Source organism: Callorhinus ursinus, unplaced genomic scaffold (assembly GCF_003265705.2).
Source record: "Callorhinus ursinus isolate GAN/ISIS: 27379988/994484 unplaced genomic scaffold, GSC_fseal_2.0 scaffold88, whole genome shotgun sequence".
In the NCBI taxonomy this organism is placed as follows: Eukaryota; Metazoa; Chordata; class Mammalia; order Carnivora; family Otariidae; genus Callorhinus; species Callorhinus ursinus.
Window position 1 is genome coordinate 1,129,413 of NW_027397150.1, and position 20,260 is coordinate 1,149,672.

The 20,260-nt window shown below is 40.2% G+C and overlaps 1 protein-coding gene and 1 long non-coding RNA gene across 6 annotated transcripts in view; one reads left to right on the top strand and one right to left on the bottom strand.

Annotated features, from left to right (window-relative positions):
* Nucleotides 1–20,260, top strand: part of LOC112814959 (interferon-activable protein 203-like) — a 90,971-nt gene that overhangs the window by 64,699 nt on the left and 6,012 nt on the right. For 3 of the 5 annotated variants that reach the window (XM_025860745.2, XM_025860742.2, XM_073888211.1), the window contains exons 5-8: nt 253–420; nt 5,795–6,214; nt 7,673–7,858; nt 8,836–9,163. In XM_025860745.2, coding sequence (XP_025716530.1) covers nt 253–420; nt 5,795–6,214; nt 7,673–7,858; nt 8,836–8,904 — 843 coding nt within the window. In that variant the 3' untranslated portion in view covers nt 8,905–9,163. Of the gene's footprint in view, nt 1–252; nt 421–5,794; nt 6,215–7,672; nt 7,859–8,835; nt 9,164–10,739; nt 11,398–20,260 lie in introns of those variants that run through there. The other 2 variants (XM_073888210.1, XR_003205899.2) reach the window with 2 other exon arrangements.
* LOC141371697 (uncharacterized) overlaps nt 1–20,260 on the bottom strand; it is a 143,880-nt gene that overhangs the window by 15,579 nt on the left and 108,041 nt on the right. The window lies entirely within an intron of this gene.

Here is a 20,260-nt window from a genome sequence, read left to right on the forward strand (position 1 = left end):
AATTATCTGAGTTGTTAAAATTTGCAGAGTGGCATTTGTAATCCTGGCTGGTGTCTGAACTGGGGAGATGTTGGAGGTATCTAAATATGTGCTGTAATTCCAGAGTGAAGATCCTGGCGTGTGTTGGGGGAGAGGAGAGAAAGAGAGAGTGAAGGAGGGAATGTGAGGGAGGGAGAGACAGGAAGAGAGAGACGGATGTTCTTGTTTATCTGACCTTGAAAACCATTAACCAGGGGGGGAAACTACTTTCAGAAAATAAAAATGGAAATCACACAAAATGATGAATCTAAGAGGATGCAACCGACCCAGGGACAGAGTCAGCTTCCAGGACCTTCTGTAACCAGTACACAGTCAACTTGGAGCTACCCTCAGACTCCTCAGATGTCTCCACCAACCCCAGCCAGCAGTTCCTCAACCAAGGTACCATCTTCCCCTTCCCACTACTTGTACCTCTCCACAACATGCTATTGGATTCCTCATGACCTTGAGAGAGCTTCTCAGTAATTCCCTACAATGTGTAAATACTCTAAACACCAAAAACCTCCCATTAGTTTATCAAATGCAGATACTGAGATTTTGTTGTATTAGAAGGCTTTTGCTACTTGCAAGGTATACGTTTTGACATAATTCTTAATCAATCTCAAGAGGGGTTACTGACTCGGTCCAGGGGTAGGGGTGTGAAGTGGCCAGACAATTAGAGATGAATAAAAGAGGATGTTTATCCCCTATGTTCTCTATTCATCCATTTCTTCCCGATTTACTGACCATTCTTCAGGATTCATGTCCAGCATTCAGTGTTCACTCTCACATCAGCTGTGTAAACATATTCCATTTCTGTGATTTGGAATTCATTGCTCCTATCTTTTCACTGACCCAGAGACACCCCCTTCGGACCCCAGCCTGACTCGTTTCCTCTGACAAGTCCTCCCCAATGCTCAGACCACAATACATCCCATCTTCCCACTGCTCCCTTTCATGGGTCCCTTTATTTTTCCTGCCCAACTTTTGCAACCATTAGAATGCACCTAAGTTCTGCTTTCTTCCTGCACAATAACCTCAGACGATAGGGCAAGACAGGGCAAGGGTAGACAGGTGAGTGCCTACAAACGTGCATCAACTTTTTCCTAGCCTGCCTCCTGTACTGCCCTGACATGGCCCTAGTGGCTGCCAGCACTCAGGGGTACAATGTCCATTCTGTGGTGAATACACAGGCAACCTGAGGGATGGGCAAGACAGCATGTTAATCACTGACGTCTAGTATAGTTTGTTACCCCATCCAAGCTACCCCCTGACCCAGGCTGGACCCAACCCCCAAGACACACACATAGAGTTGAGGGCAGACTCCCAATGGACAGGGTTTCTCAAGTTCTGTCTCCTTCTTCTTCCTGATGTCCCCATAACTGATAATTCCTCCAAGTCTCTCTAGGACATACTTATTGGATGGAGCTAACAACCTCTTCCTGTTTGCCTCCAGACCAGGCAGCCATGGCTGTGTGACCTTATCTGGTCATTGGAACTTCAGTCCCCCTGTCTCTTTGCTATGACAAGGACATAGGTGCCCATCTCAAGATAACTCTACTTTTGCCATGCATACTGGCTTGGAAGTGACAATTTCTACATCCCCATCTGCCTGTGTATGTGACACAGTCATTTCTTCTCACTTCAGAATTCTTCTGCTGCCCTGAAACTTCCTGGGAGCACAGGGACCCCAGGGAGGCTCCTCTGCCCCCTCAGCCTCTTACACCTACATGTTCTATGGTATCATTCCTCCTCTAGGGTCTGGCCACATGCGCAGGACCCCTGCCAAAATGGTTTCTGACCATTCAGTCTGTGTTTCATTACGTGAGTAGGAAAGCCTTGCTCTGACTCATCTCGGGGTCTCCCAAGGATTTTCTCTAGGATGTGTGTTTTGTTTGCTTTTTTGGATTCAAAGCCATGAACAGATCACTCTCACCTTTGATTTCTGCTTTATGTGTCCTTGAAGCAAGCAGCAGAGAACGGCATGACTCATGAACCAGGTGGGAGGTTGAGGATATACTCTTAGAGAAAATGACCAGCTTATGCATTCAAACTATTATCCAAATGAAGATTGTATTTTCATCATCTAAGTCCTATTATTGTGATTCCAGTTTCTGATCACTGAATTTTGAAAAGTAATAGCTCAAGATGATCCTGTCAATAAGATGACTAAGTATTTGTGGCTGACATGAATGGAAGGTTACTTATAACAGAGTTGCCATCAACAGGGTCATCATAAACCATGAAATACTGTTTATCGGAGCAGAGTACAAACTTCTGAAAATCCATGGAAAAACAATGACGAAGACAATTCTGTGCACTGGGCATTTACTGGTACTGGATTCAAATCCAAACTTTGAAATCTAAAGTTTAACATTTAGTTGTCATATCCCTAATCTAGAGTAGATATGCTGACGTTAAAATGTCTACAATTCATTTTTATACATTTAAGCCGTTAGTGTTAGGTTTGGGGCTGTTTCCATATGCCAGGTGCCCAGGGTGGCTAGAGGTTGTGTAATCAAGAAGCTGCCCTATAGAGGCAGCTCTGTAATATGCCTTTCAACAATTGGCACTTTAAAAATTAGATTACTGAACGTCAGAAGTGCTGAAAACTGTGGCTAATTAACTAATGTGGTGAATATTTAATAGCTTTCATTAAGCAATGAAAGGCAGTAAAGGCCCATGATTACAGCACTATTTCCCAAACTTACTGAGAAAATGTACAGCCAGTGGCCATGGTTTGGGTGGGATATTGAATATACTGAACACAGCTCAGAATGCTGAAAGTTTCAGGTTGTCTGGCCCACTCTGTAAAGACAGCAGAATCCGTGGATGAGAAATCACATGTTGAGAGAACGTCTCCGTCAGGGTTAGGATTAGAGCTCCCACTGGATGGAGGGCTAGATCTTCTAAATGGTGAAGAGCAGATGATAGAAACTGGTGTACTTGATGAGAAAGGCTGAGTTAATAGGTGCCCATAAATGTGGCCAACCTTGTGTGAGACATGCTATCCTTACAACAGAAAGATAGCTCTGAGAGTTATACCTCATCAGTTGATTTGGACCAGTTCTGCAGGAAATGTAGAGCCACCATATTCTATCTCAGACCAATGAAATTTCAGTCATCTGAACTTTTAAGATTTGCAGAGTGAGATGTCTAATCCTGGTTGAGATGAGAGGAAGGTAAGGGTAGGATGTCTACATATTCACTCCTAGTCCCCCTGCAACAGGATCTAATTAGTAGAGTTAAGGTCCTGTTTTACAGAGTAAGAATGAAATGAAAGCATATTATATTTCATCTAATTTTGGAAACAACCACAAAAAGAACAAAAGTCTATTTTTCTACGGAGAAAAGATGATATAACCACCAAAATTGATGACACCATAAAGATGCAGGTATTCCAGGAACAGAGCCAGCTTCTAGAACCTTCAGCAACCAGCACATGCCCAAGTGCAAGTTCTCCCTGCATTCTGCAGACGCTGCCAAAAACCCCATCCAGCAGTTCCTTAACCAAGGTACAAGGTGCCTGTTTCCAGTATTTCCCTTCCTTGTTAGATGATGACAAGGACCAATGGAACCCTGGAAGGGCTTCTTAGTAATCCCCAACTGCATACAATTATTTCTTTATTTAAATCACTCATTTATTTACTGGGTATATATTTTAATATCCCACCTAAATTCAAATTCCAACTCTAATTATATCCCCCTCTGCATTAAAATAACCTAAGAGCCAGTGGACAGATAATCATCCTTATATCCACACGGGATATAATTGGTCATTTATTTGTTTGATTTTATTTTTGTGTTTCCCTCAATGCACAACAGAGACCGCTTATGTGGAAGAAGGTGTAGAAATACAGTCAACCAGAGCATTATCACCCATTCTTCCTCTCCCATTTTTTTATTACATAAATAATATTATCTTAGGAAATTTAGGAAATGGAGATACACAGAAAAAAATAGGTAAATTTTTACGGTCTGATCTCTCTTACATCAAACATCACATTTTGAAAATAGTCTTTCTGATTTTACCCTTTGTTGCATATGTACAAATAATATCATTTTGTCACATGACATATTTTTCTATAATCCAATTTGAGGGGTTTTTTGTCACTTAATATGCCTTAAAGTGCTATTTAAGTCAACCAATGTAGATTTAAATTCTTATATTAATGTATAAGAGAAATTACACAGTTATTCCATAAATTAGAAAAATAATTCTGTATTATTTGACTTTAGGTTATTTCCAGTATTCCTCAGACCTGCAATGAGCAAAAGAAGAACATGTGTCCATTAGATATGCTTCCATGAGCCTCAGGGTAGATTCATAATAGTTTCCCAGGTCAGATCACAAGAAGCATTGCTAGTTTCTGTGACAGCCAACTTGTGGCCTCGTACTTGACCCTGAGGCCTCCAGAGCCCACCTTTGTCCTTGCCTTCATACTTCTTTTACTTCCTTTTACATATCAATACTTCCCTCCAATTCCAAGTGCTCTCTTGAAACTCTAATGTGATTCAGGCCACTGGGGAGACAGGATATCAGAAAAATTCCCCTGACACTTGGCTCCTCCACTGATGTGCTTCTCCTCAGGGTCCTGCCATTATTCCAACAGAGAAGTGTGGTAAAGGGGGAAATTATTCTCCTCCTTTACCCTTCTAAGTTCTTGGCTAAGACTCCTATATAATAAGAGACAGATTAATAAGAGAAAAACAAGCAGAAGTTTGTTATAATATATATACTTCATATATACCTGGGAGAAACCAGGGAAAAATTAGTAACTTCGAGGTGGCCTAAACCACCAGCTAAAATATCATCTTCAGCTTAAAGACAAGAGAAAGGAAGGTGTGGAGGCCACTTATGGAGATTACCAGGAAAAGTGGATAAACAAGTGTGTTTGTTATGCAGATTTCAGTCAGGTCATTTTTCATCATAAGATTTTCTTGTGATTTAGAGTTGTCCTTCTCTTCCTGGTGGAGAGAGAGACACTCTTACAAATGCATGTTCCTCACAAAAGGGCAATTTCTATTCTCTTTGTAGAGCTTTTCCTGTATCTGCTATTTTTTTTAAATAATCAGCTCAAAATAATTCTATGCCAAGGAAGCATATTTTCAGATGGCTCATTCTGCTACTCTTCAAGAGCCTGGAGCCAGGGCATTTCCAAATTAGTGAAGTTCATGAGATTCTCCAGTGCTTGTTTAATCTCTTTTTAGCACAGTACTTCTTGGAAAAGGGCTAGTGGTTTCCGTCTTTCAATTGTGACATCTACTGGGATTGATTCCAGATGAAATCAGTTGTTTCTGACTGGAGACTTTCCCACTGTCAGTGATGTTAGGATGATTTATTTCCTTCCCTATATCTTACTTTGCTCACTAAAATGAGTTGATTGGTAAATTAAGATGATATATTCATCCTCATCTCTACCAGGAATCCCTTCACAACAACATGGCTATTGCCCACTTCCTCTATGCTCGACAGAGCTCTCCTAGGAGAAATACTGTTTATCTTGGATTAATCACATTTAAAGAAAAAATATCATTCCTCCCAAACTCATAAAACAATGAAGAAAATAAGTAAAATCTTGTTTAACTCTTTTCCATGTCTTTCACAGGCTACATTATACCAGGTCAGCCATTTCTGCCTAGCTCATTTTTTTCCAAATCTAGCCAATCAGGTATTTCTGGAGGCTCAACATTGAGCTTAGGTGACTCTCACTAGAAAGTGACTGTGTATTCCCTTTCTTAACTGTGGCTCTTTTTGGTGTGTACTTCCAAGTAGAAACCAAGATTGAAGACTGTACCTAGAGAAGCTTCCATAGAAGAGGGTTTCCAGAAGGGCCCCAAGGAAGTGATGGTGCTGAAAGCAACAGAACCATTTACATATGATCTCATGGAAGCAGAGAGAAAGATGTTCCATGCCACTGTGGCTACTGAAAGCCAATTCTTCCAAGTGAAGGTTTTTCATGTCAGCCTGAAGGAGAAGTTCATCCCAAAGAAAGTCATCACCATATCAGATTACTATGGTCGCAATGGGTTCCTGGAGGTGTATGATGCCACGTGTGTGTCTGATGTCAATGCTGACCGAAAGATGGAAATCTCAAGCAGACTGATCCAAAATGCAAATGCAACTCCTAAAATCAATAATCTTTACTCACAGGAGCCAGGAACATTTGTGAGTGGGATATATCAGGTGCATAAGGTAAGCCCAACACCATTGTTTTGTACTATTTCCTCTGCAACTGCAGAATTTGAAGGTCTGACTTGTTAACGCCTGAAACACAGGAACTCAAGGTCCCAGTGACCAGGGTAGTTGGGTAGAAGCTTCCCACTTCAGGATACAGGATAGAAAAACTCTTCATATTCTGCTTCCCAAGGTAATGCCATGCAAATTCTACAGAAAGAGATTTCCCAGAATCCTTGGCATTTATCAGATATGATGATCCATTTACAGGTATCCTGGTCCAGTACAGTGCAGACTTTCTATTAGTATACATAGCCTTATGATTTTGTTTGAGTTTTGTTCCATCCATTTCAGTGACAGCTTAAGTTACCTGTGAATAGTTACCCTCCCAAACTTGGATGCTAGTTGTAACAACCAGAGTAAAAAACAAAAAGACGACTCTGCCCTAAAATGCAGCTGTTTCCAATAGTTAGCTAAGATTCTGATCATCTGAATCCTAAAGTGCTCTTCTCTTCACATTCACTCATCAAAATATTGTTGGGCAACTGACTTTGGCATTATCTAATAGGGAATATAGATATTGAAAAGACTAGAGAAATCATGTTGTTTAATACTCAATTTATGGGGCGCCTGGGTGGCTCCGTCAGTTAAGCGTCCAACTCTTGATTTCAGCTCAGGTCATGATTTCAGGGTTCTGAGATTGAGCCCCACATTGGGCTCCATGCTGGGTGTGGAGTCTGCTTAAGATTCTCTCTCTCCCTCTCCAATGGGCCCTCCCCCCCAAAAAATTTTTTTAAATACTCAATTTATTAATATGGTCAATAAAATGCAGAATTTGGGTTAATTCTTTTTTTTTTTACTTTCTTTAAATTTTTTATTGTTATGTTAATCACCATACATTACATCATTAGTTTGTGATGTAGTGTTCCATGATTCATTGTGCATAACACAGAATTTGGGTTAACTCTTAGAATTAGTGAAGGTATTTCTGTCCCAACTCATCATGGAAATACTAAACTGAGCCAACCTTACTTTTCTATGGGAAGTTTTGTTCCATATTCCATTAAAGGTGTCTTTCCTTCTACCCCTGTTGTTTCCTGTGCCCTCTGTGTAAGTGGCTGTGTACACAGGTGCATATGCAGAATTAGTGAGTAGTGAGTGAGAAGGAACCTAGAACAATGGGATTAGATGATCTAGACTCAGGATTCAGGCAGAATGGGAGGAATGAATAAATAGACAATGAAGAAGAATTACAGAAATGACATAATCTACTTCATGATGATTAGTGGCAATCCTCAGACTCATAAGGAGAATTCTCTGAACAAAATATTTTAAGCTAATCACTACCCCTCATCCTGAACCTCCAGCTCATATTAACCTGTCAGAGACAAAAGTTTATACCCACACCCTGTGTTTCTCATAGATGTGGAAACCTGATCCAGTTCTCAGGAGAAGGGTGTTGATTTTCTTTTGCAGAAAAAAGTGTTGAATGAACACATCATTTTGTATGAAATACAAGATAATACAGGGAAGATGGAGGTCTTGGTGTATGGACGACTGACCAAAGTCAACTGTGAGGAAGGTGATAAACTCAAACTCATCTGCTTCGAACTAAGTGCGGATCCGAGACAGCTGAGATCTGTAATTCACAGTTTCATCAAGGTGGGAACTTCTGAGGACCATCATTTTTCCAACATAGAAGATTTAAAACTAGACTGACTGTCTTTTCCATTATTCTTTCTTTTTTTAAAGAAAGAGATTTTTACTCATGTTGAAGAGAGAAACCCCAGAGAGGCCTTCAAAGTATATAAAATTAGCTAAGTATTGTAGAGTTGGTTGAATGTATCAAAGAAGGGAGATTATTTAGTAAATTTGGGCTTCATTAAGGCAGATTTGCTTCAAATCCTGGCTCTGTGATTTCCTAACTGACTAGTGAACTTAAATACCAGGAACCGCAGATTCTTCATCTAAAATAGAGGGGAAATGTCATCTATCCCAGAGGATGTTAAAGAGAGCTCACACCAGACCTAAACGATCAACAGTGGCCCTGAATATCTCAAAGCACAAAGTGACCTGCCGTTAGTGAGATATACAGACTGGTCTACACAGACAGGTGGGGTTGATACTAAAGGACTAAGTCCATGCTCTTTGTCACACACATCCATGAGGGATTGTGGGAAGACCATCAAAGGCTAATACCAGAGTGAAACAGATCAGTACAAAGGCTGATGCATTCAGACACACAGCAGCTCCTCACTCTTAGGTCTCTCCAGCTCTGAGGCCCTCAAACTTTCCAGCCTTTCCCTCACAGCCTCACACTCTCCTCCCACCTGTCTTCCCAGTGAGAACCTTCCCCCTCAGCTCTTGGCATTGAGTACACCTGCTCCTTCCTCTCTCCTGCCCTGTCCACATGTACTCAGGCTGTGTGTGAGTGACTACCTCATTTCAGGATCTCAGTCAAGGTTGGGGGGTGAATCAAAGGACAGGAGTTCCCTGAAGGGGAGAGCTGAGAGTGAGAGCTTTACAGGAAGAAGAGAGAAGGGGATGTAGTCAGTGGCTGGGAGAAAGAGTCAGTGCAGGGAGCAAGACAGAATCAGCTGCATCTCAACTGCTCTGTCTTCATCTCTTTCTTCTTCAAGGTCATCAAGTCTAGGAAAAACAAGAAACAACCACTCAATCCTGATTCACATACGGAAACCTCACTATAATACCCTTCTAAAAACCTGGATGCCATTAACAATGATGTCTGTGGAGGTAAAATCTAATTATAGAAAAAAATACATATATATATGAGAGCAATTCAGTGATAGATATACCAGCTATTGCTGCTAAGGAATAGAGTGCTAATGGGTACTTTTTATTTTCTTTTTTATACTTTTCTGTGCCATCCTATGGCCATATTTTGCATGTATAATTTTTATAATTTGGAAAAAATAATAAACTTTTTTTTCTAAAAGAGTGCTATAACAGGAGTCTAACTCATTGGTGTGTTGCTTAAAAGCAAATCGTCTGTGGCCTGTAGATCAGGGTGGGGCACCCAGGTCCCAAGCAGTATTTACATTTATACTTTGGGTGTGATCTTGACAAGGTAAGGCTGGGGTCAAGAACAGGCATGTTGAATGGGCTGTGCCCTGCTCAGAGAAAGCCAGCTGAGGGCACATGTTAGCACAGAAACCCTCTGTGCTTCAGTTGCCAAACCCTGTGTCCTAGGGAAGAATTGCTTTAGCTCAGAACAATCTATTCAGAATTAGTGTCCCTGAGGGGGCATAATGGCTCATTGGTCTGTCAAATGAGGCACCTTCTAGTAGTTTGCATGAAGGCACTTCTCTGTTTCACGTGATTCTAGCCCTGTGTGACGTGGGATAACTGGCTCCATTCCTTTAGTCAAGCACCAACAGCTCAGTAGCTGTGCAACCATATTTCCTGGTTCTCATGCTGCACAAAGGTGGATCCCATCAGGAAGTTGCCCCAGGCAAGGATCTGCATCAGGCAAGCACTGAAGAATCATTAATTTCCTATAGAGTACAATGGCAGAAAGTGGGTATCCCAAAACTGACATTTACAGTCTATTTCTTGATCCCTTATTTACTACCTGGTGTTTTGCAATTATTTTGTATCATTTAGTCTCCAGCCTAGCCGTAGACGGTTGATAGTTTTCTCCTCTTTCTTCTCCTCATATGAGAAAAGCAAGGAACAGGAAGGTGAAATCACTTTCTCCTAAAGATACTCAGATTCAATCCCAGTCCTCGGTTGAGAATCAGGCCGTGGTCCTGGTTTGGGGTAGGTGTGTGAGGGGGAGGGAAGGAGGATGAGGTGGAAGCTGTGAAGGATGGAATGGGATGTCTCCCTCTGGGAAGGTCCAAGGCTGTTTATGTGCAACTAATCTAAGGAAAAGCGGCATTACAGATCTGCCTTCATGGTTTGGGGCCAAGGTCCGTGGAAAAAGAATGAGTTGCTTTCGCTTATACTGCCTCCTTTCGGATGGTGTGCCTTGTATTCTGGAGGCTTAGATGCCAAGAGTAAAATATATACCTGTTTTTATCTCCTTGAGTGATACCATTTTAATAACATATAGAAATAATAATATGCATTAATATATTAATAAATTAGTTAATAATATATATTATTAGGATAGATATATAATATAAATTAAATATGGTATATACATAGTATTTATAGTATAGATATACATTCAAGGTAATTTTGGTCATTTTGGGAAACCAGACAGTGAGGGAACATAGAAGTACTGAGTCCAGTTTCTTCATCTGCAATGAAAAAAGTGAAGTTTAGAGATTGAGGGAAGTCATCAAGATCATAGCATCCCTCAACTAGTTAGGGAATGGATTTGATGCTGAGAAGATGTCACCGACTGCTAAAACTTCCTCCAAATCGGACTTGATTTATGGACCCTTAGGATTAAGAAGGTTTCACACAGAAATGATTTGTATTCTGAGCTACATACTCATAGTCTTTATGTTCTTACTCTGATTACTTCATATGCGTATTACTTTATACAAACTTTCCGTAATTGACTATTCTATAGGATGCAGATAATGGTGATTAAGAGTTAAAGAATGAGCTCTTCCAGTGACCTGTCCAATCCGTGTCTTGACTTTCCTTACTGTTATGCAGATTCCCTCTGGAACTTTATTGCTTCCAAGCATACCGTGTCTCTAAAGGAGACAAACAGGATATGACCCTCCACCCAAAAGAATTGGGGTCTTTGATTTTGTGTTCACCTAAACAGCTTCATCCTCTAACGCCATGGACCTGCTCTATCTTTTATTTTTGCACTTTGCACCCTTTGGAGTTTCTCCTCTACCCCAGCATGAAGTAGGCGAGAAGCTAGAAGTTCCCCTAGATTTGAAGTGTGGGATCCAAGAGAAATTCACAACTCAGAGATGCTATCTACCATCACAAACTCCTCATTGCTAGAGTTGTACCAAGTGGTCTTAAGGTGTGCAAGAGGCAGAGAAATATCTCCAACTATCTCAAAGTATCACCGTACAGCTCTGATTAGAAGATGTACATCCAAACTGAATGCCTCGTTTTCTTCATTTGTAAAAATAGGGCTAATAATGGTGAAGACATAATAGTTATTATCTGTGGTGGCCATTAAACAAGGCATCTATATAAAGCACTTAACAATTAGCTAGCCTGTAATATTTAATAAAGAAAGCTATTACACTGCTGTTTGTAACTTGCATTTCTTATTTAACGTATGTGTTATAAATCTTTATGTGTCAGAACATAGTCATAAACTGTAGTCATATTCAATAACAAATTTATCATGACTGTTTTAACTCATTGTTTACTTCAATTATTTTGAATTATTCTTTATTTAAAGCAATATTTATGTAATGCCCATAAGCCAACATATTTCTAGGTTAAATACGTATAAGTGGGGTTTTTGGATCAAGGAATATGAATATATATGTTAATAATATTGCCAAATTGATGTGCTAATTAATAGTTCTGAGAACACTGTTCTTAATTATATCATTATCACATTCATAAACTGCATATTATTAAATCTAACAGATAAGAAATACTCATTGTTTTAAAATCCTTGATCTGGGGGCACCTGGCTGGCTCAGTCATGTGAATTCTTGATCTTGGGGCTATGAGTTTAAGCCCCACATTGGGCATAGAGATCATTAAAATAATAATAACAATAACAAAATCCTTGATCCAGTTTTTGTGAGTCTTTAAAAAATAGTTTCATCTTATTTATTATAAAAACAATGGGTGCTTATTCTAGAGAGATCAAAACACAATCAAAAGAGTATTAAAAACATACACAATTTTATCTTCCTATGTGGTAAATATTTTCCATTTTTTAAATTAAGGTATAATATGCATACAGTAAAATTCATTGTTATTAGTGCAAAGTTCTTTGAGGTTCTTTTTAAAGATTTTATTTATTTATTTATAGAGTGTGCATGAGCAAGGGGCAGGGTAAAGGGACAGGGAGAAAGAGAAAGAATATGTTGGTTTTTTTTTAAGATTCTATTTATTTATTTATTTGACAGAGAGAAAGATAGCAAGAGAGGGAACACAAGCAGGGGGAGTGGGAGAGGGAGAAGCAGGCTTCCCACTGAGCAGGGAGCCCGATGGTGGGGCTCGATCCCAGGATCCTGGGATCATGACCTGAGCTGAAGGCAGACGCTTAACGACTGAGCCACCCAGGCGCCCCAAAGAGAAAAAAATCTCAAGCAGACTCCTCGCTGAATGAGGAGCCTGACACTGGGCTCAATCTCATGACCCTGAGATCATGACCTGAGCCAAAATCAAGAGCCACCAGGCACCCAAAATTCTTTGAGTTTTTACAAGTGCTTGCAGTTTAACCACCACAAAATCAAGATCTAGAACAGTTCAACTGTAGCCAAAATTTCCTTCATGCTACTTTATTATTTACTCTTCCCCTGATTCCAGGCTCCTGACAACCACTGATATAGTTTCTTTTTTTTTTTAAGTTAAATCTACCATTAAAGTATAATCGATGTATAATATTATATTAGTTTTAGGTGTACAACATATTGATTCAGCAATTCTGTACAATATTCAATACCCACCATAAGTGTGGTCCACCTCTGTCACCATACATGATTATAATATTATCGACTATATTCCCTACGCTGTACTTTTCATCTCCATGACTTATTTATTTTATACTTTTGCCTGTTCCAGAATTTCACAAAGTGGAATTAAAAATGTATATATGGGGCACCTGAGTGGCACCGTTGGTTAAGTGTCCAACTCTTGATTTTGGCTCAGGTCATGATCTCAGCATCCTGAGATCAAGCCTGGCCACAGGCTCCCCTCTGGTCGTGAAGCCTGCTTGAGAGTCCCTCACTCTCTCTCTCTCTTTGCCCCAGCCTTCGCTTGTGAGCACTCTCTCTCTCTAAAAAAATAAAATAAAATAAAAATTTGTATAGAATTCCGAGTCAGGCTTCTTTCACTTAGTATGATACATTTATGATTCATCCACGTAGTTGTGTGTATCTGTAGTTTATTCTTTTTTTGTTGTATGGAATTCAATTGTGTGGATCTACCAAAGTTTGTTTATCCATTCCCCAGGTGAGGAACAATTGAGTGGCGTACATTTTTGCCTAATTACACAACAAACTTCTAGAAATATTCACATACAGATGTTTGTGTGGACACAGGTTATCATTTCACATGGAAAACCTTGGATCAAGATGCTGGTTCATGCAAGCATATGCTTAAATTGACAAGAAATTTCCAAACTGCTTTCTAAAGTGACTGTAACATTGTTCATTCCCAACTGCAGTGTGTGAACATTTCATCGGCTCTGCATTCTCCATGGGCTCAGCCTTGCACGTATGTGTTAACTTTTTAAAAAGCCTGCAGAATGCTTTTGCTAAGTGGTTGTGTCATTTGACGCTCCTACGGTTCCGGTTCCTTCCTGACCCCATCAGTACTTGGCGTGGCCAGTCGTTTTCAATTTCAGCCCATAGCAGCTTTAATGTGCATTTCCCCTAAAGACCAATTATTTTGAGCAGCTTGTTAGGTGCTCATTTGCCACCTGTGTATCTTTTTTTTTTTTTCCTTTTTAAAAATTCAGTTGTTTGTTCTTATGGAGTTTTAAGAGTTTGTTATAAATTCTGGGAACAGGATCTTTAGCAGCTATGTGACTATCAAATACTGTCTCAAATTATGATATACTTTTCTATGCCTTAAAGGCAACTTTCCAAGAGAATTTTTTTATGTTGATAAAGTTAAATTATCAAAAAATATATCCTGTTTGCTTTTGGAGTTATATCTAAGAAATCTTTGCCTAAACCAACATCACAGATTTTCTCTTGTGTTTCTTCTAGTTTTATAGTTTTAGGTTCTGCATTTAAGTCAAGGATCCATTTGAGTTAATTTTTATGCAGAGAGCAAGGTATGGATCAGGTTCATTTTTTTAAATATGAATATTCCATTCTGGTATTATTTGTTCAAAAATGACCCTTTCTCCATCGAATTGTGGTTGTACTTTTGTAGAAAATCAACAGATTGTATATGAGTGGGCCTATTTCTGAACTGTTATTTCCATTAGGTCTGAATGCCAATCCTTTTTCCGATATGACAAGCTATCTTACTATATATGTCTCGTTTAAAAATATTTTTTAGTCCATGCCTTAGAGCTTACAACACATGTCTTCAAGCAGAAAGTATCCTCAAATATCATCAGGCTACTTAGCATGTTGTGTAAGGATCTTCCAGTAGCATATTCTTAATTCCTCCCTCTCCTATTTTGTGCTATTGATGCCAAATATTTTACTTTTTTTAAAGATTTTATTTATTTATTTGACAGAGAGAGACACAGTGAGAGAGGGAACAAAGCAGGGGGAATGGGAGAGGGAGAAGCAGGCTTCCCGCCCAGCAGAGAGCCTGATGCAGGGCTCAATCCCAGGACCCCGGGATCATGAGCTGAAGGCAGATGCTTAACAACTGAGCCACTCGGGCATCCCAGCCAGATATTTTACTTTTATTTATTCTACAAACACATAATACTTTGCTAATATTTTTGCTTCAGACTAGGAATTGGCAAACGATGGCCCATAGGCTTCGTCCAGCCCATTGACTGTTTTTGTCAAGATGCTACCTGTTTTTGTACAGCCCACAAGTAAACAGGTCTTTACCTGTTTTTGATGTTTGGGTGGAAAAAAATCAAAAGAATATTGTATTACACATGAAAATTATAAAAAATTCCAATTTCAGCATCCATAATACAGTTTTACTGGAACATAAGCATGCTCATTCGTTCATGAATTGTCCAAGAATACTGCTGTAGCCAGTACAGAGGTCAGCAACTGTAACAGGGACTGTGGGGAACGTGTATTTTAAAATAAATGTTTGGCCCTTTACAGAACATTTTGCCAACCCCGCTTTTTGAATATCCGTTATCTGGTAGAGTACTTAAAAATAAGAAAAACAAATTTTATAATACCTTCAGTGTACTTTTCTTTGTATAGATTTAAATTTCCATAGGGCTTTAAATTCCTTTGCCTGGGGCTCCTGGATGGTGCAGTTGGTTGAGTGTCCGACTCTTGGTTTCAGCTCAGGTCATGATCTCGGGGTTGTGGGACTGAGCCCCAGGATGGGCTCCACACTTAGCACTGAATCTGCTTGAAACTCTCTCTCCCTCTCCCTCTATCTCCCCCCCCCCACAATCCCTCTCTCTCAAATAAAGAAATAAATCTTTTAATAAATAAATTCCTGGGGTGCCTGGGTGGCTCAGTTGGTTAAGCGTCTGCCTTCGGCTCAGGTCATGATCCCAGGGTCCTGGGATTGAGTCCTGCATCAGGCTCCCTGCTCAGGCGGGAGTCTGTTTCTCCCTCTACCCCTCCCCCCTGCTCATGCTCTCTCTCACTCTCTCACTCATGCTCTCTTTCTCTCTCTCATAAATAAATATTTAAAATAATAATAAATGAATTCCTTTGCCTAACATTTCTTAACATTTTCTTTAATTCAGTCCCACTCTGAGTAAATTACCTCAATTTTGTGGTTCTGAAAATGTCTATTTCTCCTCCATGTTTGAATATTTTTACTAGTTTAGAATTCTGCTTTGACAGTTGTCTTTATCTTTCAGAACATTAAAGATGTCAGTACACGGTCTTCTGGCTTCCATAGTTTCTGACAAGAAATCTGCTGTCATTCTTCTGTCTGTGTCTATGTGTCTCCGCCTTGCCCAGGCTGCCTTCAGGATTTTTGCTTCGTCTTTTAGCAGTTTGAATATGGTATACCTAAGTGTCTGTGGTTCATTACTAACATTTCATTATTATTATTTATTCTGCCTGGTGCTCTTGAGATTCTTGGATCTGTGGTGATTTGTCTGTAATTAGTTTTTTTAAAAATTCTTTGCCTTCATCTCTTTTCACATATTCCTTAGGTCTCAATATCTGTTCTCTTTATGGGATTCTAATTGCCGGTATTTTAAACTGCTTGCTATTGTCCCACATCTCTTAGATACTCTAATCTTTTCATTCTTTTCATTTTTTTCTTTTTAATGTTTCCATGTGAGTATTTGTTTTTATCCATCCCTAGGATCTTGACTCTTTCCTGTGCTGTGTCAAGTCTACTGATGATTCTGTCGTAGACTTTCCTCATCCGTATAGCTGTGTTTTTCATTTCTAGTATTTCCAATTCATTCTTTTTCTTAGTTTCCCTTTTTCTACTGAAATTGTCCATCTAATGATGCATGTTTTCCATCTATTTTAAATACCCTAACTGATCATTTCAACATCTGAATCCTATCTGACTTTGTTTTGGTTGATTTGTATCCTCCTTTTTTTTTTAAGATTTTATTTACTTATATGGGACAGAGAGAGAGGGACAAAGAGAGAGAGAGCATGAGCAGGTGGAAGGGCAGAGGAGAGGGAGGAGCAGATTCCCCACTGAGCAGGGAGCCTGACACGGGGCCCAATCCCAGGACCCTGAGATCATGACCTCAGCTGAAATCAGAGGCTTAGCCAACAGAGACACCCAAGCACCCCAAGATTGATTTGTCTCTTGACATATCTTTTTTCTTCTACTTCCTTGTGTGCCTCACAAATTTTATCAAAAGCTATCCATGATGGTAGAAACTGAGGTAGACAGTATTTCTACCTGGAAGTGAGCACAGATTATCTTTTGCTATGACTTTACCATAGTAATTGAATTAATCTGGTCAGGAGCAGAGCTGGCTTTGAGATTTACTGGTGCTACTCGCTCTCGGGGCACCACATGTTTAAACTTCTTCTAGTGCTACACCATTAGCTTTAGGTCTTCCCTTCGCACCTGAACCTAAGAAGATATATCTTTTACATGCTCTTGATCATCCCCTAGCAACTGACTTGTTATTTGGTGCTTGTTTAGCCTGGCAGTCAGCAGCAGGTTGTGGAGTGATGGGGGGTTCCTCGCTCAGCATCCGCCTTTGGAAGGCATTGTACCCTAAGTCTTATGGGTGAGATTTTTACCCCTATCTTGTCCCTCCCTCAGCTGTAAGAGAACCCTTTATATTCTGCTCCCAGAACCTATTTCTACCCTTTTTGCAGGAGTAGAACAACTTTCTCTTCCCTCTGTTTTAATAGGTCTTCATCCATGTCCTAAAGATGGCAGAATTTTGCTTCAATTTTACTCATTCAATGGGTGTTTATTGAACAATGACAATCTCCCTAAATGTCCACATAGAGCAGAGCCCTACCCTTACCCCAAACTAAACCTGACAGAGGGCTGCCGTGAATGAGAAATAAACCTTTACTGTGACAATATGTTGTGATTTTGGAGTTGTTCATCCAATAGTGACCCCCTCCTGGCTAATCTGTGCGGGGGGAACCCTGCCCGTTGCTGTTCTCGGGCAGCTCAGTCTGGTTGAAGAGAGTATATCAGGTATTCTTCAATTAAATGCTGTTTAGACCAGTTGATCTGAATTGATCCATTCATTTCAATTTTTGGGCTTAATAACCTGCATGGAGAAAAAATACATATAGTCTGAGAAGTAGTTGATCAGTTACCCCTCCTCTGCTTTCAGTGACTCCATCCTCGTAAAGTGTACCTTTCTTTTCTTCTCATAAAATTATCTCCTTCCCTTCCTTCTAGTACATTTTTTCACTCTTGAGTCTGTCTCCTTAAAGTTATGTCTGGGCTGAGATATACAGTCCTGCTTAACAAGAGCATGGCAGGGTCTCCTATCTGCACTCCCACTCTTACAAAGACAAGAGCCAGAGGAAACAATGTTGGGGCATGGGGAAGAGGGCCAACTGGTGGCAGCAGCATGCACCAGTGTGAAGGACAGACAAAGGGCAGGGGGAGGGAGGCGGCTTATCCTGACTCAGTTGCCCTGGAGTATGGTAAGGGCAGGGATGTCTGGACTGACTCTGAGAAATGAGTCCTCAAGATGTCGGGGACTGTGCCTACTTTTATATACATCTCTCAGAATAATTTGCCCAACTTTGGGCAAACTGTCTGCACTAGACCTACAGTGTCACCAGTGAGCTCTGTGGGACTGTGTGGGCACCTTCATGTATGTCCTCTGCCTTGTGAAACCCCCCATGTCCTCTTGACTGTGTGGGTAGGATACGTGTTTCAGAAAAGGGAGGTTCCTAAGTTCCATGAGATGCAGGTGTACTAAATATCATGGAATTTCACACCATATCTTGTTCTAGAGCACCTGTCTAGCTTTCTGAAAGTAAATACAAAATATCATCCCCTTGGAGGAGAGACTTTCCTCCATGCAATTCCCACCTTAATGAAACTGTGAGCCCCAGATTTCAACTATACTTTTTCTCCAGTTTTTGACAGCCTGAAGAATGTAAGTCAAAGTGTATCCCTTTCCTCACATTGACTTTGTTCTGTTTTCTAAGCACCAATGCCTCCATGCTCCCTGTGTTGTCATTTAGGTCAAATAATATATGATTCTTCTGCTTTCTGCAGAAAAAATCAACACCCAACCTTTGATAGTCTAATTAAAAAATCAGTCAGATACTAGAAGTGCCAGCAACAGCCTCCAGAAGGAAATACAGATCTTCCTCCACTTATGATGGGGTTATATCCCGATAAACCCATCATAAGTTGAAAATATCATAAGTTGAAAATGGTTTAATACATCTAACTTACTGAACGTCACAGTTTAGCCACACTTACCTTAATCGTGCTCAGAACACTTATACATGAACCTACAGTTGGGCAAAATCATCAAACATAAAGCCTATTTGATAGTAAAGTGTTGCATATCTCACATAACTTATTGAATCCCATACTGAAAGTGAAAAATGGAATGGTTATATGGGGCAGAATGGTTGTGTGTCAATTGTTGACCCTGGTGATCACATGGCTGCCTGGGAGCCACGGCTGCTGCCCAGCATCCTGAGAGGGTACCGTCCACACATCACTAACCCAGGAAGAGATCCAAATTCAAAACTCGAGGTACAGTTTCTACTGAATGCATATCACTTTTGCACCATTGCAAAGTCTAAAAATGGTAAGTTGAACTATCATAAGTCTGTAGAAGGAAACAAATTCAGATTTGAAAGAGGCAGGTACATAAGTAATACATGTTAGCAAATTCCGTTAGACATAACTGTCTTACGTAGGACAATTGCCTCCTGTGTCCATCTTTCCAGTCCAAAGCTCCCCTCCTTTGGGAGGCCAGGATGGCCTGAGCCAATAACCGGCAGATGGAAAATATGGGTTTTTTCCAGGGCCAGTAGCCAGAGCAGGCAGCGGAAAGAAGATCCCAGAGTTGGAGGACAGTCACTTAAAACAACCAATCCAGGAGAGACATGAGCAAATGATGCAAAACCTAGTAAAGAGTCTAAGTAAGAGTTAGGAATGAGGGAAACAAATATTTACCCTAAAATGTGCCATTTGGCCTGCAGATTGTTTTCAGCTGAAGGCAATTAAGACCCACAAGACTCAGGAAGTTTTTTGCCTCTCCTTTAACTGTATAAAAAATATTTAGATGGGGGCCTATACCAGGAAAAAAGCTTTTACCCAAGATAAGTGTTTATATAAGACAGACTTAGTGGCATGGCAGGGCAAACATCTGTGTACCAAACATCGGATCTTCTCATCTTCCTGTGAACTGCCTTGCTCCTCTGAAGCCCCAGACCCCTGCCCCCTTCTCTTTAGCTCGGGATACCATATAAGCTTGACTGCCTGAAAATCTCTGAGTCTCACATTTTTTATGGGGTCCCAGTTCATACAAAATTAAGTTTTTCTCCTAAATTTCTGTCTTATGTCAATTTAATTATTAGATCAGTCAAAGAACCTAAAAGGGAAGAAGGGGGAGGTTTGCCACTCTTACAGCAAATGACAAGAAATAATCACAATCAAGTACAAGTCAAAATGGGGCAGGGTATTGATCAGTTACATGAAAGATCGATAGAATGTTAAGTTTAATTCAATGGGCTAAATGAGTACATGTTTGTGGGTGGTTGCCATACTAAAGGCTCAGAACTGGGATGGAGAATATGGACATCTTATCCAAGGTCATTTTTGGCTTGAATTTTCCAGGAGGACAGATTTGCCCTTCTGGTTCCTCTGCAACTAACCCCAAGCGGTAGGGCTCATCTA